The sequence below is a fragment of the Podarcis liolepis genome (assembly GCF_965112155.1).
Source record: "Podarcis liolepis genome assembly, chromosome: 13".
Taxonomy (NCBI): domain Eukaryota; kingdom Metazoa; phylum Chordata; class Lepidosauria; order Squamata; family Lacertidae; genus Podarcis; species Podarcis liolepis.
Genome location: NC_139573.1, coordinates 37,337,517 through 37,364,907, shown reverse-complemented (window position 1 = coordinate 37,364,907; position 27,391 = coordinate 37,337,517). Strand labels below are relative to the sequence as shown.

Below are 27,391 nucleotides of genomic sequence, written 5' to 3'. Positions count from 1 at the left end.
AAAAGAATATTAAAATACTATAATACATAGCTCCTGCTATAGCCATCTGTGTACATCCTGCCTTTTACATTAAGTTTGTAGGCATCCTGCTTTTCCTCCAGACTGAGCTGAGCTTGGGTGTCTGCCCCAATATCCCAGAATGAAAGATGTCAGCTTTTTCAGGCACTCTTGGGGGTTTAGATGGTCAGTTAATATCATTGACCCTCTGATCTCGATGTTTTTCAAAATTGTTCTGCTGTTTTCTCCTCTGTTGGACCATTAGGTTCCTATGTGGGGTATTAGCATTCTACCTATGCTTCCTCATTCTAGCCCCTTAGTGCTACATTCTTTACGGCTATAGGCGTTGTATCCTTAAGATCTCTCCAGACGTGGTTGTATGATCTCCCAATAAAGGTTTGGCCTTCCAAGTAGCTCAACAGGTACTAGTGCCTTTTCCCCCTGTGACTTTCCAACCCCATGGAGGAAACATCAATATCCAACAAAGCCTTGTGGCTTGCATAAAACCTGTATGTTAGCAGAGACTTGTTTACTCCTAAAAAAGAAAGTGAAGAATTCTCATTTTCATTTTTACAAAATTTGCACATTGACATTTTACCAAAATACAAACCATACATTCATCGTTGACTTCCTTCCCCCTTCCGTGGTTCATTTTGTTAACCCTTTACCGCTGGGTATTCTAATTATTCCATCTTCTCTCAGTTTTATTTCAATAAACTTTATACCATTGTTCCTTTTTGTCCTTTCTTGGCAACTCTTACCTAGGTGGTTTGAGTCCTTTGCTCTGGCTTATGCCCCAGCAATGCCAAATGGTAATTTTAGTCAATTTTATTTAGGGGTGCAGCAGCCTTAGTAGTCCTTTGAGAGAGAACCCCCTTAGTAGAGTTTTGTAGGGCCTCCGATTGCACAGTCACAAGACATTATAAAGATAGAAATCTTTGCCTTGGCCAAGGCAGCCTTTTGGGTGAATTATTCTGCAGAGACCTCAAGCAGTAGAAATTGGTAACTACCAGGATTGGCTTAGGAGGTAGCAATTTCCTCTGTTGGATGTCCTCTTGCCTGTGAAGAGAGGGAAGGAAAATCTTACCAGGTACATTTCTGTTCTTGTAGACAGGAGAGCATTGGGTTCCTGCCAATGTCAAAACAGTCAGTTCTCTGTTCGGGTTTTGTGGTAGGTTGGGCTACTTGCGACTCTTGCATGTCCAGCTGTAGAGTGGATGACCTGTCCATATTTTCTTAGTGATTGATTACTGCAGTGTTTTGGCTTCCAGCCAGCCTGGGTATTCGATGGGAAGTTCCACCTCCTTAGAAAGTCATATCATTTTGCTCTCCTGCAGAAATTCACTAGGCAACAGTTTCTTTTTCCCACCCCACAGCAAGATGTGGGAGAGATCTTTGGATCACCCACAACAACTGAGTCACATGCGGTTGCATTTGTGGCACAACAAAGTGATTACCTGGAGAAACCGTTAGCCTAGACTCCCAACTTTATTTCCTTGATGACTTTGAATTCGTGCTTTTGTTTTCACAAACAAAACACACATGGACTCACGCAGTTTGTCACCTTTCCAACAGGAGGCTGCTTTGCGGCGCGAGCAGAAGAAACTTGAGAAGAAGCAAATGAAAATGAAGCAAATCAAAGTGAAAGCCATGTGAAGAACAAAGCTGCGAGAAACCTCTTTCTTGGTGCCAACCCTAGAATTGCAATTTGCTTCCTACAATGAACTAATTATATTCCTGACCTTAATCATTGCCCATTAAGAACCACTTCTGACACTAGCCTTTGTTGCTCATGGGATTATGTTCAAAGCGTTTCTGTGAATGTGTACATGTGGTAAGGTTTGTTAGAACGCCCAAGGAGCTTTTCCTGGGTGAATCGCAGGGTTTTTCCTGGAAGCGTTGCATGGGTCATCAGTTCTGATTTAACTTCTACGTGTGCCTGCGTGCACTGGGTTGCTTCAAAAAGTGATCCCATAAACACCAAAGTTACATTTCAGTCGGCAGCAAGCGAGGTGTTCTTTGCATTGGCACTCCCAGCAGGTAGGATACAACCCTGAAGCCCACTTCAGTCCCCCTTGGTGTGTGGGACTGGACTGCTAATAAATATTTTCAGGGTTGCAGCCACTGCTCTGGTTTTATGTACATGCAGATGTGTATATAGAGAGCTTTGCAATTGTCTTCCATGTTGTTGGATTGTTCATTTTACCCTACTTGCTTTGGTATTGGAGAAAATTGCAATATTCCTTGGAATTCCTTGACTCCTTGTTTCTTTAAAAGTATATATCTATATATATATATATGGGAAGTTTCCTAGAATGTGCCAGCAATGCATATGCACTTTGATACTATTTTTGGGAACGGGGCAAAATAAAGACTTAAAATGGCCAAAATTAAAGAACAACCAACCAACCTTCACGATGGGGTGGAGGTGGAACACCACTCCTGTAATTGGCGTATCCAGCACAGTTAGATATCAAGCGATTAAGCACAAAACACAAATGCTTTCAATAATTCAGGTTTTAAAACCAATTGTAGCGCATGAGAGAAGGGGAGATTTCCTTCTTTCACAGCTCTTGTAATAGGAAGGTGCTAAATGTGTATTATTTAAATACTTGCAGTTTTCCCAAATCATTAATCTGGAATTATTCCGGGGGGCGGGGAGCTGCTGAGTGTAGTTTGGGGCAAGCATATTGGAAATCAATCTGTGGACGACATATTGAAAAGCCTGTGTGCGGATAAGCATTGCTGTTCAAGCTTCGTAGGATCTGGGCCTGAAGATTCGTGCATGCTATTGTTGGTGTGTAAGTCGGCAATTTGGAAACGACAGGTGCAAAAGAATTTGCCCAGTGATATTTGATTTTTCTAAACATATATATGTATCTGGTTTAAAACAATGTGTGCCCTATCTGTAAAATTGCACAGAAATTGGGGGGCATAACAGTTGGTGAGCCCCCTGCTGCTGCATAAAGTTCTTCGTGGAATCAAACATGGTTCCTCAACCATCGGCCCGTTACTGAAAGCCATCCCAGCAAAGCAAACTAGTGTGTATCTGCACATGGTTTTGCTGTGCCCATTTCCCCATGTGGATGGTGCTTGCTGGTTCTGGCTGAGTTCACATGTTGGGTTCCTTTCCTTCTCTAGACAGATGCCTATGTGTGTTTGTTTAGCAGCTTTTTCTGGATTTCAGTGTGTTCTAATTGTGTCTCACCTTCCCTGGTAATTTCTTCTTTTTATGTTTCTGAGGCCGCTGGCTATATAACAGTTTGGCAAGGAGCTAGGGACTAAAATAACTGTGCAATTATTCCCCAGCAAGGTAGAATAATTTTTTTTTTAGAGGAGTGTACTTTTTGTTTCTGTTAAAGGTTATTTACTGAGGAGTTGGTGTATGCTGGGGAAACTGGAGTTTCTCAACACTTTGCAGTCTTGTGGAATTGCTGCATTTTATAAATGCTTGACTAGCTGGCATTTAATCATTTGTACGTAACGGATACACTTTCTGTGGTGGGTTTAATGGGAGGGAACTTGTTTCTTAATGTATTTTCTTGACGATGCTTTTACCTGCAAATATCTTTGATGCAATAACATTGAGCTGCTCCTTTAAACAGGCATGTGCTAAAAATACATTTGTCAGAGCATGGAAATGCACAGGTTCTTTCTGAATGCAAAAACAAAAAACCCTGCAACCTGGAAAAAAAGGCATTTGAATTTAGTAATTTTTATAACTACCACTTATAGTACTTTACAGCAGAAATAGCAATCCTATGTGGGATTCAAACTATTTTGTCACTAGATGTAGAAAGTAAAATTGAATAAAGTATTGTTTCACAGAGGTCCTCTTTTAAAGGAAATTTTTAAGCGGCTTGCTTTGTGTTCTGGAATAAAGGGGGTGTATTATTGAACTCACATAAAATGGGGCAGTGGGTGCTGTGTGTGTGTGTGTGTGTGTGTGTGTGTGTGTGTGAACTACATAAGAAAAAAGAAAAGGCAAAAATTTAAAAACAGTTCCAACTCCTTTTTTGAGTGGAGAGGCTGTATTATTGAGTTTTTTTGTCCGTTTCCTTCCAGAGTTTGTTCCTGGTTTGCCCTTCCTCTTTGAAGAAGGGTACTTGTATTGCGGTGAGGTGGCCAGCAAATTTGGGAGAGCAGGAGTGAAGTTGGCAGGTATATGTACTTTCTTACTGTGCCAAAATGGGATGAGGTGGGGATTATTCAGGGCATCATGAATTGTACACATATTCCACCTACCTTCATCCTTTGGGAGAATGGAACTTGTACAGCTTCCTTAGAAGGTTGTCCCTCCTGTAACTGGGTGTATGTGTACATATATTTTTTTTCCTTCATTTTTTTCTAAATGCCTCATTCAGCTATGGAGCTTGGGGCAGAATACGCAGAAATGTAAAATCTGCAAAAAACAATGTAAAACACGGCCAACAATACAAGTAAAACCGAGAAGAAGAAAACCATCCAACTTACATATACACATTCATGTAAGTATTTCGAATGGAGTAAAGGGAGGTTGGGGCTTTTGTGAAAACGAACTGTGGCCCACCAAACCTTGGAATTTAGAAACATTTGGGAAATAAGGATGTGGCTTTGTGGTTAAGGGGGTTGGGAGTAGAACTGGGGAGACTTGCGTTAAGTTGACCTTACTGCTGATCAGTCTATACTAGGAAGATTTATGGCTTCATACAAAAGGATACAGCAAGCTAGTAAAGGTAAAGGGACCCCTGACCATTAGGTCCAGTCGTGGCCGACTCTGGGGTTGCGGTGCTCATCTCACTTTATTGGCCAAGGGAGCCAGTGTACAGCTTCCGGGTCATGTAGCTAGGATGACTAAGCCGCTTCTGGCGAGCCAGAGCAGCGCACAGAAACACCGTTTACCTTCCTGCCAGAGTGGTACCTACCGTATTTATCTACTTGCACTTTGACGTGCTTTCAAACTGCTAGGTTGGCAGGAGCAGGGACCAAGCAACGGGAGCTCAACCCGTTGCGGGGATTCGAACCGCCGACCTTCTGATCGGCAAGTCCTAGGCTCTGTGGTTTAACCCACAGTACCACCCTCGTCCCTCCAGCAAGCTACAGCAAGCTAATTTCCATCTAATTAATATAGGGGTGGTGGTAGAACTTCAGAATGTTAACCTACATTTTGTGAGGACATGCTGACAAATAGTGCTCTGCCAAACTTAATTTTGCCACTCGTCATAATGCTTAGATGATGATTGGCTTCCAGGTTGTCATCTAATATCCTACTGTATTGGTACAGTTAGGGGCCTCTTGGACATATTTGTCAATGTGTGTTCCAGGTACTGTATGAGTGTCTCACATCCCTTCAAGCCTTAAATCCAGGTGACGCTTGCTGTCTCCAAGCTAGCATGAGTGAGCTGTGGGACGGGAACTGTCCCCTTTCTTTGAGGCTTTTGCTTTCTCTGAAATCAATAGTGATTCTTGCCCCGAACACAGAATATGCCACAATGCCTGGGAAGAGTTTGGCTGTGGAAAGTGAATAGTGATGTTAAATTCTTGAGAATAATCTTTTGGAGAATATTCTCAATAATATTCTTGATTAATGAGAATATTGTACCATTGAATGGCACTGCAAAAACCAGTTACTGGCACTAAATAAAAATAAACGTCAACTGTTTAAATCAAGGCCATCTCACATGCTTCTATGCATAATTGTATAGGCCTAGGTACTTTAAGGGACGTGGGTGGCGCTGTGGGTAAAACCTCAGCGCCTAGGACTTGCCGATCGTCAGGTCGGCGGTTCGAATCCCCGCGGCGGGGTGCGCTCCCGTTGCTCGGTCCCAGCGCCTGCCAACCTAGCAGTTCGAAAGCACCTCCGGGTGCAAGTAGATAAATAGGGACCGCTTACTAGCGGGAAGGTAAACGGCGTTTCCGTGTGCTGCACTGACTCGCCAGATGCAGCTTGTCACGCTGGCCACGTGACCCGGAAGTGTCTGCGGACAGCGCTGGCCCCCGGCCTCTTAAGTGAGAGGGGCGCACAACCCTGTAGTCAGACACAACTGGCCCGTACGGGCAGGGGTACCTTTACCTTTTAGGTACTTTAAGTGTATAAAGCATTAAAGCTACTTTCTGTAAAAAACAAAACAAAACACTGTATGGCCAAGGGTATAGAATTGCTAAGAATAAGGTCACACCAAAATAGAAAAAAGGCTATTACATATAGTTGAAATACATATGAATTCAAATGTTCATCAAATTAAATGAATAGCATTTTCAAAACTAAGTAATAATAGTAATGTTTTCTGTAGCTCACATTTCAGAACTGCAGTGGTGAATGACACAATGCCCAGTACAGTGGTACCTCTAGTTACGAACTTAATTCGTTCTGGAGGTCCGTTCTTAACCTGAAACTGTTCTTAAGTAGAGGCACACTTTTGCTAATGGGGCCTCTTGCTGCCGCTGCACCGCCGGCACATGATTTCCATTCTCATCCTGGGGCAAAGTTTTCAACTCAAGTGTTTGTAACCTGAAGTGTTTGTAACCTGAGGCGTTTGTAACTCGAGGTACCATTGTAATGTAACAGGATCAAAAAAATCATCATTCGTTACTTACACTGGCAGTATCACAGCTTGACTTTAGTTTGTGGAGAATATTCTCCAGATAATTTTCTAGCAGAGAATATTCTTGATAATAATCTCATTTTCGAGAATATTCTCACCTCACATCACTAGCTGTGAATGTTGCTTTTGTAAGAATCACACACACAAACTCGCTTCTTCAGATGGAACACTCTCCCCCCCCCCTCAGTGTTGCTTGAGAAAGGTTCAGTCCACCATATTGATTCAAAATGGTGTCCAGTTGTAGTCAAACATAGACTACTTCGTGATCATTGCGACCATCGTGCAGAATTTAGTTATGGTATATTAAGAGGGGACCAAATACATCGCAAACAAGCAACTTTCCAAAATTCATACTGAAGCAAAGAAAGGTTGGGTGAAATGAAGATGTCGAATTTCTGCTGGCCACCAGGTCGTAAGAAAGGAACCATAGTTCTCATTGGTCGCCAATCCTCTTTCCGAAGACTCCTGCTGCCGTGTTGTGGACAAACTACCTTCATACTTTGGAATACATGGCTGCGATCTAGTCATGGGTATATAAGATGGCTGTTTCGTGAGTGGTGAGCTAAGTATAGGCACCCTCCTTTTTTTCTCGCTCCACAGTGATTATGTCCAAGTAAACGCCCGTTCTTTTACCGTTCAGTCTATCCCAAATGGGGAAGAATTGCCATTTTGGCTTCCCAGTTGTTTTTAGTTACATTTCCAAGTTTCTGGGTAGGTTTCTTTAATAATTTTTGGAGTCACAGAATCATAGAATTGGAAAGGGACCACGAGGGTCATCTAGTCCAACTCCCTGGAATGCAAGAATCTTCTTTGCCCAACCTGGGGCTCAAACCTACAACCCTGAGATTGAGAGTCCCACACTGTACTGACTGAGCATGATGATGAGTCGAGGATGATAGCAGGTTAAAGAGCCATACGTGGCACCAGAGAAACACACCCAGCCACAAGGTAAGTAGCTCCTCGCATCATTTTTCACCCCTTTTAGACAGTGGAGACTGGTTCATAAGGGCAAATGGGGCACCAACTTCACTGCTCTCATCCAGCAGCTCCCAACCTGCCTGCCTTCTTCCTTACACCTGGGGGCTGCCACTGCCTGCCAGTCTCAGTGTTGCCCTTGAAGATCTCAACAAGAGAGGAGCACGGGGACAAAACCAGAATTATTTAGCTTTGCCTGTCATTGATTCTGGCTTCACACTTGTTGACCTCCCTGCTTGCTGCCCTACCGGTTCCAATGGTCCCCAGCTGCCCCTGAATCTAAGGTAAGATTCCTCTGGAATGTAGCTCTGAGCCCCTAACAGTCCTCCCTCCAAAAAAATTTCCTGCCATCAGGAAGAGCTGCCATGTAGTAGCTGCTTATCTGAAGCAAGGTGATCCTGGTCAACAGCACTTTTAATTGTGACCAGCTCTGATATCTCCCCATCTTCCAGTGGGCCTAAGGAAATGGCAAACATCTTTAGGTAGGAGGAAGTAGCCAGGTTGTACCTCTCTCCCAACTCTTATGCCTGATCTACACATGCAGCAGAATGGTGTGTGCAGAATGAACTCCAGGTTGGGGTGGGTGTCACCTTTTCTATGCAGTGGTCCCTTTATAAGAAACTCTAAGGAGGATTGTGGCCAGCCCTTTTCCTGATTGCTGTTGTTTAGTTATTTAGTCGTGTCCGACTCTTCGTGACCCCATGGACCAGAGCACACCAGGCACTCCTGTCTTCCACTGCCTCCCACAGCTTGGTCAAACTCATGCTGGTAGCTTCGAGAACACTGTCCGGCCATCTCATCCTCTGTCGTCCCCTTCTCCTTGTGCCCTCCATCTTTCCCAGCATCAGGGTCTTTTCCAGGGAGTCTTCTCTTCTCATGAGGTGGCCTCAACTTCAGGATCTGTCCTTCCAGTGAGCACTCAGGGCTGATTTCCTTCAGAATGGATAGGTCTGATCTTCTTGCAGTCCATAGGACTCTCAAGAGTCTCCTCCAGCACCACAATTCAAAAGCATCAATTATTCGGCAATCAGCCTTCTTTATGGTCCAGCTCTCACTTCCATACATCAGTACTGGAATGTTACTTTTATTTGCAAGGAATTATTCACCATGGGAAACATTAAAAAATGTGAGACATACACAGTCTGAAATGGTGCGTCTGCAGCAGGTGTAGATGCAGAATTTAATTATTGGAAAGTGATTAATTAAAGGTTGGGATGTAAAATGCCCTACAAAACCAAATACAAAAGATTATAGTGGTGTGTCCAGCTGCTGTCATTCAGTGGTGAAAGATGCTCTCTGTACATAATTGTACATTCTGCGCTTTCTCTCTCTTGTTTTCTGAAATAAAAATGCAGGAATTGAAAAGGATTTTGTATTTGACAGGAATGCGATCAGAAATTTGAAGGGGCTTCCACAAAGGAGATGAACAGAAACAACAGCGTGTCCCAACATTTTATTATTAGTGTTTTGTTGTCATCCATTTTATCCTCGTTCTGCCTTCTTTTTTCTTCTTTTTAAATTTTTTTAATTAAAGTTTTGATGATACAGAAAGATAAAAGAAAATATATAGACTCACAAAAATACTATTTACACAAACAAAAATCCTTTCCACCCTCGTGACTTCCCCTCACCACACCCCACAGCTTCCCTCCACCACACCTCGACTTCCATATATTTTAAATTCGGTACAAACATTGCAATCTTTTAGGTTTTAAATTTTAATCTCTTTATAACATCACTTATTAATGCTTTCTTTTCCACTTTACTCCTTTAGTCTAAGCATATCAGCATATTCTTTTTTGAACTGTGTTTATCCATATATTCCTGACTTCATACATTCAGTCATTGAAGACAGGATCTACCCAAACCCAATTCTACTGTAAAAGAACAAGAAACAGATATTGACTTAGAGTGGTTGTGGGAATTGCGAATTTTGAATCTCTACTCCAGACCAATTCATTTCGAATTTGGATGCAAAAGGAGCACTTCAAATGTCAATATAATGTGAATGGTTCCTGTGCGCTTGAAATGCCAGCTTTCTCTGCAATGTGTATGGGAGAAACATTGGGACAGAATTAGGCCTACATCTGTATAGCCTGAAACAGAAGACCTGGCCCTTTAAAATGTGTATGTGCACCATTTATGGTTTTCGCCTTGTACATTTTAATTGTTTCTCCATGCAGAACAAGACATATATGCAAAGGCAGGCGTCTTTTCTACACACCTTTAAAATTATGAGCTCGTATTTTCCTTCTGTCACCTTTGGTACAATTCTTCGTTCACCTTGCACTGCTTCTGCTATGCTGTACACTCTTTTTTTTCTTTTAAGTGGCTGACCTCCGTGTTTTTTCTTTAACACAATTCTTTTGGCCATTCTCATACCAATCTTGGTTGACGCAGAGCACGCTCACAAGCATGAAAGTAACAGATGACTTTTTAAATGGCCTGGTCCGATGCAGAGTTGAGGAGGGCTAGTCCACTGGTTTTCATGGGTCTTGGGTGTGATGACCTCTGCATTGGATTGGGGTAGAGAAAAAGGAGGACGGCAACATAATTCAGCTATTATGTAAGTGCCTGCAGAGGGCTTTATAATCTGCAATTCGTCTCTCTAGTTCTGAACTCTGTCTGATGAGTAACTAGGTGTTTAATTCCCACACTTCACAGTAAGTCTTAACTACATGGAAAATAAAGGCTATTTGCTACCTGTAAAACACACCCATAGGCAAGCCCCTGTGATGATAACTGCTTGCTTTGGGATAGCATTAACACAGGGGCGTGCCTATGTAATTCAAAATTTGTGCCTGAAAATAGGAGTCTTAGGCACTGTACATTTAAAGCGGCATCACACCGCTGTAAACAGCCATGGCTTTCCCAACAAAGAATCCTGGGAACTGTAGTTTGTTGTTAGGTTGTTATAAGACCCTCTATCCCCTTTGCACAGCTAAAATTTCCAGGGTTGTTTAATAATCTACCCCTCTTCCCAGGAAACGGGGAATTTTAACTCTCTGAGGGGAATTAGGGGTGGTCTCCAAACAATTCTCAGCAAACAACTACAGTTCCCAGAATTCTTTGGGGGTAAGCTATGGCTTTTTAAAGTGGAATATTCTGCTTTAAAGGTACAGTGCAGATGAGGGGGCCTAACATTTGATCACTGTATGTATTCAGAGATTTTTGAATGTGTTTCCAATCATTCATTTGACATGGAAATACCTTTACTGGTTTATCTGAAGCACAGTATGTTCTAAAGATTATGATTTGCAGGGGGATGCCTTGGCTCAGTAGCTGTTTTTGAAAATTTAGATAATCTTCTGGCCCAAGCTGCTTTACAACTTGTTCCTACGTTGGTTAACTCAAAAGTGCCCCACTTTGGTAAAGTCCTGTTGAACAGTATAGGGCAGTAGCCTTCAAGTTTTAACACACCCTGGCCAGCTTCTTGTACAGTAATCTTTTAAAGCCTGTGCGAGCTATGAAAAGTTATATGTGAGAAACTGGCATACCACTGAAAGATTTGCTCCCCACTCCCTCAACTGCTTTGGGGTCAGGTCAAGTGGGAGCCTTGGGTAGGGATGTGAAGCCCCCAAATTCAAAAAATTGGAGTATCAATTTTAAAACCACATTTTTTTTGGGGGGGGGTGGGTCAGGCAGTGCAATGTGCTTCCTGCTAATAGAATCACAGAATTGTAGAGTTGGAAAGGACCCCAAGGGTCATCTAGTCCAACCCCTTGCAATGCAGGAATTTCTTGCCCAATGTGGGACTCAAACCCATGACCCTGAGATTGAGTCTCATGCTCTTCTGACTGAGCATAAATTACGTGTGTGTAATTACAGCCACACACACACACTCCAGCAACAATTGATTCCACAACAGCCTTGGCTGTTCCAGCCTATGACTCCAGTGTTGCATTAATACACAATACAGTATAACTGTTACAGTATAACAGGTATCTTTTATGCTCTTGAGCAGGGGCCAGCAACCTTTTTCAGCCGTGGGCCAGTCCACCGTCCCTCAGACCATGTGGTGGGCCGGACTATATTTTGAAAAAAATAATAAAAATGAATGAATTCCTATGCCCTACAAATAACCCAGAGATGCATTTTAAATAAAAGGACACATTCTACTCATGTAAAAAAACGTTGATTCCCGGACCGTCTGCGGGTCAGATTGAGGTGGTGATTGGGCCGCATCCGGTCCACGGGCCTTAGGTTGCCTACCCCTGCTCTTGAGTGTCCAAGTAAGGTTATGAATGTCCCCTGCCTCAAACCCTAGAGAGCTGCTAGACAATGCTGAGGTAGATGGTCCCGTGATCTGATTCAGTATACAGCAGCTTCCAATGTTCCTACTTTCTGGTACCTGTTCCTGATAAATCGCTGTCTCTTCATTTTGCCTTTTGAGAATGTCTTGGTAAAATTATGTTAAGCTGTGGATGGTTAAGTTGCCATTCTTCATAACTTGTCTCCTTTCTTAGGACTTCTGGGCATAAATTTGTGCACTGTCACTAAGGCCTTGTAGCACCTTTCATCTCTCAAACTAGTTGCTGGGTGTGGTGTATTTTGAATGGGTGGTCCAACACTATACAACCACTGTCCCACCCCCATTGTATTTTTAATTTTAAAGAACAAACACACTCTTTGTGGTGGATGTCAAGCTATGTGTGATAATGGCGGGCTGGTGTTGGCATTTGCCATCCTTGTGCAAAGGCTAGAAAAAAAGCCAATTATGCCAGCCATGGGCCTGGGAACTGCCTGGCATTTTAAAATTCCAGAAATGCTATAGTGTTGACATACTGGTATTCTTCCTCCTTCAAATTTATAGACTGTTTCATGGCATAAGGTGCATCAAAACGGTATACACAGTAAAACAGAATAAAACACTGAAACACATGTTCTAAGGACAGTAAAATAAGTGTAGTAGAGGGAATTGAGGGGCAGATAGGGCTTGTTGACCTGAGAAGGTAGCTCATCTCTAAGCCTAAACCTCTGCTGCCTTGTGGGACGTCTTTGGGAGAAGATAAGACTAAGGAGTAAACCATACACAAATCCAGTGTGGGGACCCTAATATGGTTGGAGGAGTCCTCCTTCCGGCAAACGTCTTGCTCTGCTTTCCTTTGGACCGCATCAGCAAGCCAAGAGGGAGGGGGGTATTGTTTTCTGGGCAGCCCGGGACCTCCATACACACCACCTAGGCTTGCACCCCAGGGAAGTCACTTTGGTGCTACTAACACAGAGGTGCACTCCATTGTCTCTTGAGACAGACTGATGCCAACAACTCCTCAGCATGTTCTTCTCCCAAAACAATCCCGCAAGGCAGCAAAGGTTTAGAACCAGAGTTTTCCTTCTCCTATATGGGCTCCCTTCCCAGGTTGATGAGCCCCACTTGCCCCTCACTCCCCTTTACACTATGTGCAGACTGTTGGACCCACTATTGGTCTTGATGGCTAAATCCGCCAGAACCTGCCTTCGCATGCAGGGGAAGTCCTTCGCTTCAACAGAGGGTTGAAGCCGTTCTCGGGGTGTAGCGGCTGTCGCATGCTGACAGTTTCTAGGAGTCACAGGAGAGAGCTGAGTGCCGTATGAGGACCAAAGGTGGAGAAACTACTCCGGAAGTAGTACAATGTGTCCCCCACCAGACGTACTACCTCTCCCATAAAAAGGTAAAGGTACCCCTGCCCATGCGGGCCAGTCGTGTCCGACTCTAGGGCTGTGCGCCCATCTCACTTAAGAGGCCGGGGGCCAGTGCTGTCCGGAGACACTTCCGGATCACGTGGCCAGCCTGACGAAGCTGCTCTGGCGAGCCAGCACCAGCGCAGCACACAGAAACGCCGTTTACCTTCCCGCTATAAAGCGGTACCTATTGATCTACTTGCACTTAGGGGTGCTTTCGAACTGCTAGGTGGGCAGGAGCTGGGACCGAAAGACGGGAGCTCACCCCGCCGCGGGGATTCGAACCGCCGACCATGCGATCGGCAAGCCCTAGGCACTGAGGTTTTACCCACAGCGCCACCCGCGTCCCTACCTCTCCCATAGTACCTCATAAATTAGTATTATCAGTGCTTTGTTTCAGGGGATACTCAAGAGTACCAAGTACCGGCGCCTTTTTTACTAGAAGAAAAGCACCACCGTCATCATTATTACCTTATTTTTCTGTGTATAGGACGATGTTTCTTGCTTTTAAAAGTTAGTCAAAAATTTGGGGTCGTCTTATACATGGACAGGGGTTTGGGCTCTGGTGCAGGTGGGCCAAGGCTCTGGTTCGGGATCTGACTCTTGAAATATGGCAACCTAAACTCTGGCTGACACCCACAACAGAATCTCCAAGTTGTTCTGTTTGATGTTTAAAATATTGATTTATTAATTTTGGGTTCAAAAAAATAGGGGGTGTCTTATACAGTCAAACCTTGGCTCCTGAATGCCTCCATTTTGGAACGTTTCGGCTCCCGAACACTGAAAACCTGGAACGAACTGTTTCGGTTTTCAAACAATTTTCAGAAGCTGAACACCTTCCGAACTGCATTTTTCATTTTCCCCCCACTGACTTTGCAGCCAGCCCATTGATCCTCGGTTTTCTAACCTTTCAGAAGCCAAATGGTCTTCTGGAATGGATTAAGTCCAAAAACGGCCTCGGCCCAGTATATCTGAAGGAGCGTCTCCACCCCCACCGTTCTACCCGGACACTGAGGGCCAGCACCAAGGGTCTTCTGGCAGTTCCCTCACTGCGAGAAGCCAAGTTACAGGGAACCAGGCAGGGGGCCTTCTTGGTAGTGGCGCCCGCCCTGTGGAATGCCCTCCCACCAGATGTCAAAGAGAACAACAACTACCACACTTTTAGAAGACATCTGAAGGCAACCCTGTTTAGGGAAGCTTTTAATGCTTGATGTATTACAGTATTTTAATATATTTTTTTGAAGGCGCCCAGAGTGGTTGGGGAAGCCCAGCCAGATGGGCGGGGTATAAATAAATTATTATTATTATTATTATTAACTGAGGTTCCTCTGTATACGGAAAATATATGGTGGTACTATTATTATTAATTATATTTTGTGCCCTCTTGGCTTGGCGCCCTAAATCTGGCACTGCCTCAGGTGCCCAATATAATCTGCCTGCTCTCAAATGCTGCCGAGCGGCTCCACCAGCTGCGGCGCCTCAGGCGGCAAAATGTCTTGGGCCGGTCCTGCAGCATGTCCTTCGTTTCATGTGCTGAAACTGCCGGAAGGCACGCTTATTATGGTCCCCACGCAGCAGCAGCAGGAGGCTGCTGAGGGGGGGGGGAAGCAGCTCTTCTTTTCCCTGCCTTGTTCCTGCGGGCCCTTTAACACCAGGCAGGACTGAGCCGCTCCGCCCTCCCCTCCCTCCCTCCGCTGGGCCTTGCCCCTCGCGGACTTAAGCAAGCGAGGGAGAGCAAAGGCTATTTATAGAGCGGTGGGCCCGTCACGTGACGGCGAATGACGTCACCGAATGTTGTTGTTAGTGTTTGGCGGCGGCGGCGGCGGCGGCGCACAGGGCGAGCGAAGCCAGCTGCAAAGATGGAGGAGAAGAGGAAAAGGAGGAGGTGGCTGTGGTTATGAAGGGCTGCAGTGGCCGGGACAGCCGGTTCTAGTTTCCCTTGGAGGGGTGGCGGGGTGGGAAAGAGAAAAGAGACATCCATCCCAGGGCAGGCTGGGCCCGGTAATTGCAGCTTTCCATCCTGCAGGAACATCTGCAAGGAAAAGCAGCAGTAGCAGCAGCAGCAAGCAGCGCGCCATTTTCCCGATCTTCTTGCAGGTAAAAGGGAAGGACCAGCAAGTAGCATGAGCTTGGAGGGGCTCCTCCCGGCGCCTTTCCTCCCTCCCTCCGCTCGGGAGGGGGGGCCCTGCAGGTTTTGCAAGGTGTGGGGAGCTGCAGTGGGGAGCCAGGCGGGAGAAGCTGTGGGGCGCTGCAAGCCTGGCTGAGCGAGGCGCTTCGGGGACTGTGTGGGGCTGCGGCTGAGGGTCTTCTTCCCGCCCCGCTGAAGTTGGGACTTAGAGGATAGTGCCTCAGCTAGACGGGGGGGGGGGGCTGATGCGTGGGGTGCTTGTATGTGTGTGGGGGGGGGGAGTTGCGGGTGCCTAGCGGATCTTGGGCAAGGGAGCCATGAGAAATGTGTGTGGCACCCGGTCCAGGGTGGAGTTGGGGTGTTTTCTCGGCAAGCCACTCCCGTTCCCTCTTGCTCTGTCATTGAAAAGTATGAATGTGTGTGTGTGTGTTTGTATCTACGTGGGGGGTACAGTTATAAGCCTGCAACGATCGCAGACTTTTCAACCCTGTGTGGGATCTTTCAGCAATCACATTTTTTTTGTTTTAATGTTGGAGGGTGGCCTTTCAGATGAAGGATCTGGGAACCAAGAGGGTGAAGTCTGAGGATGCAGGGCGCAGTTTAATCTTGTGTGTCAGTATTCACTCACACACACACACATACACATACACGTGCCAAAAATAAATCAAATGGTGCATTTTCCCAGTGTCTTGGTGCCAGGAGTGTTGAGTTGAATAATATATTGGGGGCTCAGGTAAGCCCCGTCCTACATAATTGATTACACACACCATTTGAATGACAATGCCCATCAACTTTTTTTTGGGGGGGGGTCCCCTCAAATATTTTTATTGGCCCCTAGGAGTTGGCTCCTATGCTTCTTGGTGAGTTTCTTTTCCTGTTTCCAGAGCCATTTTCCTGTAGAGGTGTGTGTGTGTTATTCTGTGCCCTAAACTGCCTTATGAAGCTTAAGTTTGGTTGCCAAAGCAACAGCAATCAAGATTTTAAAATTAAATAAAATCAACCCACCGACCCATATTTTGGCTTGATATGCAAATTTAGTTAGATAACCATCCCTTGTTCTGTTTGAGGATGGGGTGGGTTCTCTGGTGGGGCCAGGTCTCTGACATTTGTGGCAGTAGCAAGGACTTGGTGATGTGGAGATCGAGAGTGCAAAGAAATTTTTTTTATTAATGCGGTTCTGCTTGTGAATAACCTAGAATTATTAAACTTGGTTTTGTGTGTGTGTGTGTGTGTGTAAAAGAGAGAGAGAGAGAACACGTGTGAGATTTTGTTAAAGAACAAATAAAAAAAAACCTCCATCGTAGTATTTGCTATTTTAACAATGAATCCTTACTTGACATCATCTTGCCAAAGCTTCTATAGAGCATGGGATACGGGCTCTGGTTGCAGCTGCAAAGTGCTTGTACATTGTCAGTCAGTGAGACTTGATGAATGGGGAGCAGATAACTTCCAGAAGAGGTGCTGTGTTTTGTTGGTTGCAGCAAAAGCAGTAGTGTCTTGTGGCACCAAACAGACCTATTAGAATTTGATGGACTAGAGTGCATTTGAGCAGATGTGGGAAGTGTTAAACTCACTTAGCAGGTGTGTATATGTTTATGTGTGCAGTGCATGAGAAGGGAGAGGAAGAATGGGCCCAAATGGCAGTGAAATGCAAAAAGTTTGGTCTGTGTAAATGCCATGCAAAGCTCAAGATAAGCATTTCTAGCAGCAATAATTGGTGATAACAGATTCAGAGTGCAGATAGTGAAGCTAGTTTCCAGAAGTTCTGCCTGCCTCCTAAGTGAAATGGAAATAATATATCTGACAGGGAGACTCTGATACTGGAGGGTGCAAGCAGAGTTGTGGGGTGGCAGAGGAGTACCTCAACCTGAATCTGTAGATCTGGGGGAGCTAAAAGAGTGCAGGGCTCTGCAATTAGTTTCTTTTTTTAAAAATGTTATTATGCCCTTCTAGCCAGATTTTAAGGGTAAAACGAGTTATTTGCAGGCTGGATATTAGATTATTGTAATGGACAAGCTGTTGCATGACTTGCATGCATGACTTGTCCTTAGTCCACTATGCAACTGGACTTCCCTTAACCTTTAAAAAGTGACATTTGCTAGCTTTCAATTACATGGTCTTCGTGTCCATGTGACGAAAAAGTTCTACAAACCACTTTGCACACTGCTTTCTGAACTCGTATTTAATGCCATGCCTTGCTCCAGTTATAGTTTCTCACTGTGCCCGTTCAGCTGCTTTCTAACACTTAACTTAAGATTCTGGGGGGGGGGGGGGAGCGGAGCTTGGGAGAATTTATGCTGAGAAGGAACAAGCAGGAACTTGATCCCTGAGGCCAAACTCCTGCTTAGCCTTTTGCCATGTTATTCTTTCAGGTATAGGACTGTTTTGTTTGGACTGGAGCTGACAGACATGAGTTGCCTGCAGAATGTAATAGAGGGATGCATGTGACTCGCCTCAGCTCTGCGTAGCTCTTGCCTTTTCGTCTGCTTGGAATCTAGATTTAGTGGTTGAGTTATAGACCCTGCCTTGCAAAATGTGCCTCGGCAAAATTTTCACCCCGGTCAAACTGATGAGAGATCCTCTTGGGTTTGCGGGTCTTCTTGACGTTCTTGTATGAGCCATCTGGAGTTCCTTGTTTTGCAGGCACCTTGATCTCTCTGTCTGTGGCATTCAATGGTTTTGGCTATGTGAGTGCCTCTGCTGCGAATTGGTGTGTCTAGTTTGCCCTGCTTTCTGTGTGTTGTGCGGTTGTGAAGAGAGTAAGCAGTTGGGCAGGAAATACCTGGTTCACCGTGAACTCTCTGGGTAACCTTAGGCAAATCAATATTTTTCAACCTCAGTGGCTCTCCCCCCCCCCCCGCCCCAGCCTGACCATCTGTAATATGTGGAAAACAATACTGACTGTTACAAAGCTGTTGAACAGGATTACTAAGATAATGTGTGAAGTGCTTTGAGCCTACAACAAGATGTGCACTTGTTATTTTCCATGCCTGTGATCCAGTAGCCCTTTGGTTCTAGCTGCCTGTTCCAATATCAAAATCTTGCTTTTAATTGCCTTCTCAACACTCCAGAAGAACAAATGCTCAACTCTTTTACTTGCAGAGATTAGGTTGAAAATTGCCCCAAACTAAAACTCTGGGTGAAATACCTTTTTGCCTCCAGAGCTGTGTACATTTCTCAGGGGGAGATGTGAGCTCTGACCAAGATATTTCCTTACCTGCCTTCCACAATCCGGATTTGGTATATGACTTGACAGGCTCAGTTGATAGGCAGGAAATGTTCCTTCTGCCCTTCCTATACCAGAGTGATTCCCACAATCTTGGCACCTAACCACAGAAACATCTCCACCATCTGGAGGTGCATGCCTGGGGATCATTGTATCTGCACTGTTTTCACACACTAATACCACATCCTGTAAAATTCTATTAATTATATTTTATCTGCATAGTCGGGATGAATTTCTGGAACCAAAATGCTTTTTCTGTGCAGCCTGAGCAGGAGCAGTCACCATTAAGGAAAAGAGGTTGGAATAGGCCAATATATATGTGGACTATCCCTGGATCCAGCGGCTTTTCTTCTTTGAAGTTCTCAAAGCTCTTAACCTAGCTCAAGATTGTCATCTGAACTAGCTGGATGTTAAACTGAGAATCAATTGGTCAGTCCATCATTTGGAAAATAAGACATTGGAGCCGTCTTGCCTACAAATGACAACTAGACATTCTGTTTTGGCGACTGTAACCTTGGCTTAAGGAACCTTTTCACACCTAGCTTATATATCGTTACTTTCTAACACTGCTCCTGCATGGTCCATCTCTGAGCTATGGGCATTTCCCAAATTACCTGCTTTGCCAGGGTCTCCCTCCTCCATTTCTTTTACAGTGGTACCTTGGGTTACATACGCTTCAGGTTACAGACACTGCTAACCCAGAAATAGTGCTTCAGGTTAAGAACTCTGCTTCAGGATGAGAACAGAAATCGTGCTCCGGCGGCGTGGCAGTAGCAGGAAGCCCCATTAGCTAAAGAGGTGCTTCAGATTAAGAACAGTTTCAGGTTAAGAACGGACCTCCGGAACAAATTAAGTACTTAACCCGAGGTACCACTGTATTCTGATACAGTGGTGCCTCGCAAGACGAAATTAATCCATTCCGCGAGTCTCTTCGTCTAGCGGTTTTTTTGTCTTGCGAAGCAACCCCATTAGCGGATTAGCGCTATTAGCGGTTTAGCGGCTATTAAAGGCTTAGCGGCTATTAAAGGCTTAGCGGATTAGCGGCTAAAAGGCTATTAGCGGCTTAGCGGCTTAGAAAAAGGAGGGGAAAGCGGAAAAAAATCGGAACACTTGCAAGACGTTTTCGTCTTGCAAAGCAAGCCCATAGGGAAAATCCTCTTGCGAAGCAGCTCAAAAACGGAAAACCCTTTCGTCTAGTGGGTTTTCCGTCTTGCGAGGCATTCGTCTTGCGGGGCACCACTGTACTTGGGTGAAGAGTGAGGTGAATACTTTTGTAAAACTCGTACCTTACCACTAACTGTAAATAAATGATAAATCCATCCAGTTTTGCCATCCAAGCTGGTGAGGCTTTTTCGATCTACTTGCTACCTAGACTCAAATTTCCTGTTCTTAGTTCATTCAGTGCATTGTTCAAGAACCCCTGTGCTCCAAGGCCCAGAGAAACAGCTTGGAGCAAAAGCCGTTTGAAGAAAGGTGAGGGGAATGCACAAGGACTCAGAAAAGCTGAAAACAAAAGACCTCACTCAATTCTTCCTGCCCCAAGACTGAAGGCTCACTTCAAGAAGGACAGTAATGCAGGCTGCATTCAAGATGGCCCCACCCTCAAAAGGGGCACCTTCCTCGGAGAAAGAAAATGGTAACAATATCTTAAGAGAAGAGTTGGCAGCAGAGCAAGAAGCCATAAAGGAGCTGATTAAAAATAATTGGAAAGAACTAATGCTTCCAATGGAAACTAAACTGATGGAACGTAAAATGAGGTTTGACTCTTTAACAGAAACAACTGCAGTAACGAAAGAATTAAACACAATCCATGACAAAAAGATCAAACAATTACAAATATAGATATATAGATATACATACATAAGATTGAAAAGGCAGAAAAGGCTATTGGCCACTTGTGACCAAGTGAAGATGCCAGAGTGCCAGGATAACGCCTGACAGCTCCACCATCTCTGGAGGTGTGCATGCCTGGGGATCATTGGATCTGTTTTCACACACTTAACAACACATCCTTTAGAATTATATCAGTTATATTTTATCTGCACAGTCATATTGAAAAATATGACATTTGAGCCGTCTAGTCCAACAAAGGTCCGTATAGTTAAAGCCATGGTTTTCCCAGTAGTGATGTATGGAAGTGAGAGCTGGACCATAAAGAAGGCTGATAGCTGAAGAATTGATGCTTTTGAATCCTGGTGCTGGAGGAGACTCTTGAGAGTCCCATGGACTGCAAGAAGATCAAACCTATCCATTCTGAAGGAAATCAGCCCTGAGTGCTCACTGGAAGGACAGATCGTGAAGCGGAGGGTCCAATACTTTGGCCACCTCATGAGAAGAGAAGACTCCCTGGAAAAGACCCTGATGTTGGGAAAGATGGAGGGCACAAGGAGAAGGGGACAACAGAGGACGAGATGGTTGGATAGTGTTCTCGAAGCTACCAGCATGAGTTTGACCAAACTGCGGGAGGCAGTGGAAGACAGAAGTGCCTGGCGTGCTCTGGTCCATGGGGTCACAAAGAGTTGGACACGACTAAGCGACTAAACAACAACAGTCCCAAAATGGCAACTAGACATTCCGTTTTGGCGACTGTAACCTTGGTTTAAGGAGCCATTTGGCACCTAGCTTATATATCTGAGTTTCTAACACTGCTGTAATCAAGTGGTGTATAAATATTTTTAAATATACAGATAAATTGAGTCATCAAAGGGGTAGGTTTGTGTCTTTGACATTGGGCTGAACTTTCAGAGACGCTTGACAGTGGCAAGATTCTTGTTGCTTTCTTAGGACCACCAAAGCCAAGTGCCACCATGGGGGTGATCTCCTGCCTTTTTCTGCCCTGCCCTTGCCTGCTCAATCAATGTTGTGGTCACTGGCGAGCATTTGTGGCCCATGTTGCTTGGTGTGTGTTCTGCCAAGCACGTATTGGCAGATCAGACCAATAGCATTGCTTCTGAAGCCGGTTACTGCAACACAAATACAGAGCAATAGTAACCAGGAATACCCTCACCAAGGAAACCTGGCACCATCTCAATGCTTTTTCCTTATAGTTTAAAAAGTTCCCAACAACCTGCCAGCCCTGATTGAATAGGGATCATAGGATGCAATTTCTGCTACTCCCAGCAGAGAGAAAGCTCAGATCAGATTCCGAGCCCTTGGTCCCAACTTCATTCAGATAAGTGAATAGACAACTGAGGCATAAATCTCCACTGCTCTCACCAGGACAAGCATGGGTCAGAGCTGAATTGTGAAACTCTTAATTCCCTATGGCAGAAGAAGCAACTGCTGTATTCTCTTCGGCTAAATTAATGTCATTAGGCTGCTGCTAAAGAGGACCTCAGGGATGAGCTACATGTTCCATATATAATGGTAGCCTGGCAGATCTTTTTTCCCCCATGAAAAGTTTTGTGGACCAGAGGAAGCTGACTTATATCAAGTCAGGCTATTTTCCCGTGTAGCTCAGTATTGTCTAGTACAGGGTTTCCCAAACTTGGGTCGCCAGCCGTTTTGGGACTACAACTCTCATCATTCCCAGCTAGCAGGACCTGTGGTCAGGGATGATGGGAATTGTAGTCCAAAAACAGTTGGAGACCCAAATTTGGAAAACACTGGTCTTCTCGCGCTTGCTCTGCAGGATCTTGGGCACTTGCTACTTCGAGATGCCAGGGATTGAACCTGTGGACCTTCTGCATTCAAGCCAGGTGTTCTCTGAGTAGTTGTCCCTCCCTGCTTTGGGAAGGGTTGATTGAGAAGACCATGAAACATTAGAAGAGGAGGAGTTTGGATTTGATATCCCGCCTTTCACTCCCTTTAAGGAGTCTCAAAGCGGCTAACATTCTCCTTTCCCTTCCTTCCCCACAACAAACACTCTGTGAGGTGAGTGGGGCTGAGAGACTTCAAAGAAGTGTGACTGGCCCAAGGTCACCCAGCAGCTGCATGTGGAGGAGCGGAGATGCGAACCCAGTTCCCCAGATTACGAGACTACCGCTCTTAACCACTACACCACACTGGCACATTTGAGGGAGGGAAAATCGACTTCTTCCTCACCTATCCTTTCCCCCACTGACGCTTCCTTCTGCTTCTCTGCTCTCAGGGCCAAACCATTCAGCACATGGAAGATCTCTCATGTCACATCTGATTTGGCCCTCAATCACTCTCTCCTAAAGTGGTTTTTCATTAAAGGAAAACAGAACGACCATCTGTCTTCTGTTGCATGCATCTGTGTTGTAGAGAGGGAAACGGCACTCAAGAGTGGGGAGAGTTATCCACCTCTCACCCCTTTACTTTGCCGCTGTTTAGCCCAGAAGGTGCGTCTCCTGCCAAATTTGTAGTAATGGCTTAACATAATATTCTGTTGGAAATGTATGAGGTTTGCTTGGGTGTAGAGGCTTCAGGGATGTGAAGAGCTGCTTCCCCATACTGCAATGTTTCTTAAATCATTTTTGTTTACAAAGTGCCCTAGGTTGCGTTTTCACACATGCAAGGATTATTGGAACTCGGGGTCACTTTGGATTTCCAGTATAATTTGGTCTTGGCATGATGTGGAATTTCCCCAGCTTCCAAGTCCAAGAGAGAATCCATTAGACTCCCATCACTGTGAGATAGACAAATAATTTATTACGGTCGGAGACCAGTTTATAAAACACACTTGGGGGTACAATCCCAGAAGGAAAACAAACATTTAAGACAATGTAAAACAATAAATTTAAAATTTATAAATGTGATAAATGTATATTCACTTAAAACGTTAAGGTAAGCTACCGCAGATCACTGTGAGAAACCAACTTTGCCTTTTGCAGGCTCCGGTCACCTCTCAAAAAGGACATTGTAGAGCTGGAGAAGTTCAGAAAAGGGAAACCAAATGATCATGGGATGGAGTGACTCTCTTTAAGAGGAAAGATTGCAGTGTTTGGGACTTTATAGTTTAGTGAGAAGGCAAGGAAGAGGTGACATCAGATTATGAAACTATGCATGTCAAGGAGAAAAGTTCTTTTTGTTCTCTTACATCACTAAAACTTGTGGAAATCCAGCTGAATGTCGGAGGCAGAATTGGTCAACAACTTTAAAAGAGCATTAGACATATTCATAGAGGACAAGGCCACCAATGATTACTAGCCACAGTGACTACATTCTACTTTCACTGTTCTACCTCCAGTTGCTGGGAATTGCAGGTGGGCTGAGGGCTACTGGACTCATGTCTGGCTTGCAGGCTTCCCTCAGGCAGGGTATTGATCAACAGTTTGTCCCTCCCTGTTCTGTTTCTATTCCCATATTCATACACACTCTGTCACGGTCCGGTCTACGGGCAAAGTCCCGGCTGAGGACATCAGGACCGGGAGCAAGATGGCAGGGTGGGAGCAGGAACGAAAGTCCAGAAGCCAGGGGTCTGAGGGTCGAGAAGCAAGGAGTCACGAAGCGGAGGTCTGAGGATCAGGAAGCAAGAAGTCAAACGCAGCAAGGCAAGAAACGTGTTGCTGTGGCAAAGAGCCGAAGGGAAATGTTGACCTTATATCCCTTCCCGGCTCTAGCCACCAGGTGCAGTGAGTTACCAAGTGGCCTCACCTGTGCAGCCCCGCCTTGCCTCCCCAGAACAAACATAGGAAGGTCCAGTCCTGCAAAGCCCTACTGGTCACAGGGCCCGGCTCCTGCACACACTTCTGACACACTGCTTCTCCCTCATTCTTAACAAGAAGCCAAAGTCTGCAGTTGACCCTCCTGTCTAACATTTTTATTTAGCAATTTTTTGCTGAAGGTCTCCATGCTAAGGTGATCGATGCCAGGGCTGCTCAGCTTTGGAGTGCAGTTGTGGGCTCATATGCTGGAATGCTTCTCTGTTTAAAAAACTTTCTGTGGACCTGGAAAACAACTAGCATGTTGGAGAGGAAGATAAGCTAGAATAACACTCCTTGGCATGCTGGTTTTCTGTGCTGAGGAGTATTTAATCAGGCAAGAGACTTTCTGCATTCTGAGAGTTGGACTTGTCATCTCCAAGGGAGAACTGGACTTGGGTCTTCCTCTTCTCCTTCAGGATCACTCAAGCTTTAATTCTTAGCCCCTATTTATTTTCTCTACATGGGTTGTGAAGGCACCAGAAATCAATCTCCTCTCTTGAGTAAATTTAACTATCATCCTTGGAAATGAAGCTTGGAGGAATCATTAGGAGGACAACTCTCCGTTACCTGAAGGAGGTGTGGCAGCTGGCAGAGCAAGGAGTAGGATGACGATTGGGTGGGAAAGACACATATATTTTGGAATCCCTCTAATAATAATAATAATAATAATAAATTTATTATTTATACCCCACCCATCTGGCTGGGCTTCCCCAGCCACTCTGGGCGGCTTCCAACAAAATATTAAAATACCGTAATACATCAAACATTAAAAGCTTCCCTAAACAGTATGACTGGTAGACTATTCAAATACACTCTTCAGTGACATGGGATCACACCACAGAGATGAGGTTATTATGGCGCAAGGACGCCAAGTATGGGAATATGGGGGTGAGGACATTAAAGCTAGAAAGAAGACTCTTACTGAATTATTTTTCCAATGAGATTTAGTACATTTATTGTATTTGTTGATATGCCTTTGACATGAATTTGACTCTGGCTTGTTATATATTTTGATATACATGCTATGTTTTGTTACATTAGTTTTCATTCTGATATTTTGCGCCTTCTGTTAGCTACCTTGGGTTTCCCTTAGGACTGAAAAGCAAGATATAAGCGATGAGACGAAATGAGAGCAGGTGAAATCATCCAATCATATGGCTTTCAGTACCTCCATCATCATGGATGAGGAAACTGTGACCCTCCAGATGATGCAGGAGAACTCCTGCCATCATCCCTGACAATTGGCCAGGCTGGCTGGGGATGATGGGAATTGCAGTTCAGTAATGTCTAGAGCAGGGGTCAGCAAGCTTTTTCAGCAGTCCCTCAGACCTTGTGGGGGCCCGGACTATATTTTGAAGGGGAAAAAAATGATCGAATTCCTATGGCCCACAAATAACCCAGAGATGCATTTTAAATAAAAGGACACATTCTACTCTTGTAAAAACATTCTGATTCCTGGACAGGATTTAGAAGACGTTTGGGCTGGATCTGGCCCCCGGGCCTTAGTTTGCCTACCCATGGTCTAGAGCAGTGTTTCCCAACCTTTTTTGGGCAAAGGCACACTTGTTTCATGAAAAAAATCTCGAGGCACACCACCATGCCAGATGGGGAAAGGTCACTTTTTACTTATGTAAAAAAATATAAAAAAATAGTAACAGCATAGAAGGTAATGGTTAGGCTAGCATCCCTCTTCCAAATATGCTAGGTTTTTATTTGCAGGGACTGTTCTACATGGGAAAGCATTCAGCACTGTCATTCTCCCATCTGCCATCTGAATTGGTACTATTCTGGGTCAACTTACTCTGCTGCATGTGTAGATGAAAATGGCACCAAGTGTGGGGGAGGGGGCAGAACAGGTTTCAGATACAGGATATTAAGCATACACGTACTTCAGATTGAACTGGTTGCTTGCTTTGCAAGTTTTCATTTCCCAAATGACTGCCTTGGCAAGCGCAATACCTACCAGGCTCAACGCCGGTCTCGCGCTGCCGCTTCCCGCGCTCTCAAGGACCCGGGAGGAGGAAGGCGTGAAGGGAATCCCGAAGGCGCGAAAACCTCGCGCATGCGCAGGCCTTCCGCCTGCGACAGCCCAGTAGGCCGGCCGAAGCGAGCGGCGATGGGATGTGGGAGGGAGCTCGCTCGCCGCCCCGTGTGTGCCTATGTGGGGCACGTTACAGCCCCGTGACGTCAGCGCCACGCAGGCAGCCAGGCAGGCAGACGGCGAGAGCCCCGCGCTGGGCGGCCTCTCCTCGCCGTCGCCGCCCCGCCTCTCGCCGCCCGCCTCGCCCGCCTCCCTCCCACGGCACACCAGGCAACGTCTCGCGGCACACTAGTGTGCCACGGAACACCGGTTGGGAAACACTGGTCTAGAGCAGCCTTTCGCAACCTCTGGGTCCCCAGATGTTGTTGAACTACAACTCCCATCACCCCTAGCTAGCAAGGCCAGAGCTCAGGGATGATGGGAGTTGTAGTCCAACAACATCTGGGGGCCCACAGGTTGAGAACCACTGGTCTAGAGTGCCAGATGTTCTCCATCCTTGACACAGATGTTGATGATAGCAAGCCACATATCCCTGACTTTACAGACTTCTTGTCCTTCACCCAGTCCTGCACCTCCGCCTTCCTGATATTTCTTCTTCCTCATGATCTTTACATGTCCATGTGTTTTATTTATGGCAACAAATTGAATAGTCTTTACATACTGACTATAGTGTTGAAGAACTATTAATCTTCCCTCCCTCTCCTCAGTTACTGTATATCCTCAGTTACTGTACATTTGTCAAGGTGCAAAGTTTTCGGAGTTTGGTCTTTAAATCTCCTCCTTTGGGGGGGGGAGGCTGCCCCCATATTCAGTCTGTTGCCATTTCACTGACTAACCCTATGCAGCATTGCAGAATCCTCCCCTTGTACCTTGGCTTCTGCATCCTCACCCTCTAGCTTTAATCTTGCCAAACTTCAGACCTGTGGTGCAAGGCCAGGCAACAATAATTATCCACATTCTGGAAAATGGTTGATGGTAGAGCTGTAAGCTGCAGATGGATTCATTGATTGCCCTAGGGAGTGGTCTCAGCTGATTAGTGAGTTCATGACAGAGAGCTTAGGCGTATGCAGAGCAGATAGCCTGGAGATTACAAAGTTCACAAGTGCAGCATGTGATCAAAGTGTTAATGAACTCATGGTCTCTTGGACAATTCAGGTATGATGTTTCCTC

The 27,391-nt window shown here is 45.2% G+C and overlaps 2 protein-coding genes and 2 long non-coding RNA genes across 9 annotated transcripts in view; 3 read left to right on the top strand and 1 right to left on the bottom strand.

Annotated features, from left to right (window-relative positions):
• The window catches only part of CCDC47 (coiled-coil domain containing 47), a 29,872-nt gene extending 26,046 nt beyond the window's left edge, over positions 1-3,826 (top strand). The window contains exon 13 of the mRNA XM_083469981.1: positions 1,573-3,826. Within this exon, the coding sequence (XP_083326107.1) occupies positions 1,573-1,653 (81 nt within the window). The 3' untranslated portion in view covers positions 1,654-3,826. The remainder of the gene's footprint in view (positions 1-1,572) is intronic.
• A 1,286-nt stretch (positions 3,827-5,112) lies between these two features.
• LOC310690898 lies at positions 5,113-6,244 on the top strand. The gene is made up of 2 exons (XR_014518265.1): positions 5,113-5,687; positions 6,057-6,244. It is a non-coding gene; the product is annotated as an uncharacterized lncRNA (long non-coding RNA).
• Positions 6,245-9,258: 3,014 nt separating this feature from the next.
• On the bottom strand, positions 9,259-13,614 carry LOC310690911. The gene is made up of 3 exons (XR_014518278.1): positions 13,570-13,614; positions 12,977-13,192; positions 9,259-10,067 (listed from the first exon to the last, which is right to left on the bottom strand). It is a non-coding gene; the product is annotated as an uncharacterized lncRNA (long non-coding RNA).
• A 1,381-nt stretch (positions 13,615-14,995) lies between these two features.
• Positions 14,996-27,391, top strand: part of HDAC5 (histone deacetylase 5) — a 126,039-nt gene continuing 113,643 nt past the window's right edge. For 2 of the 6 annotated variants that reach the window (XM_083469503.1, XM_083469499.1), the window contains exon 1: positions 14,999-15,314. The gene's annotated coding sequence lies outside the window, so the exon portion shown is untranslated. Of the gene's footprint in view, positions 15,315-27,391 lie in introns of all 6 variants that reach the window. The other 4 variants (XM_083469502.1, XM_083469501.1, XM_083469498.1 and 1 more) reach the window with 3 other exon arrangements.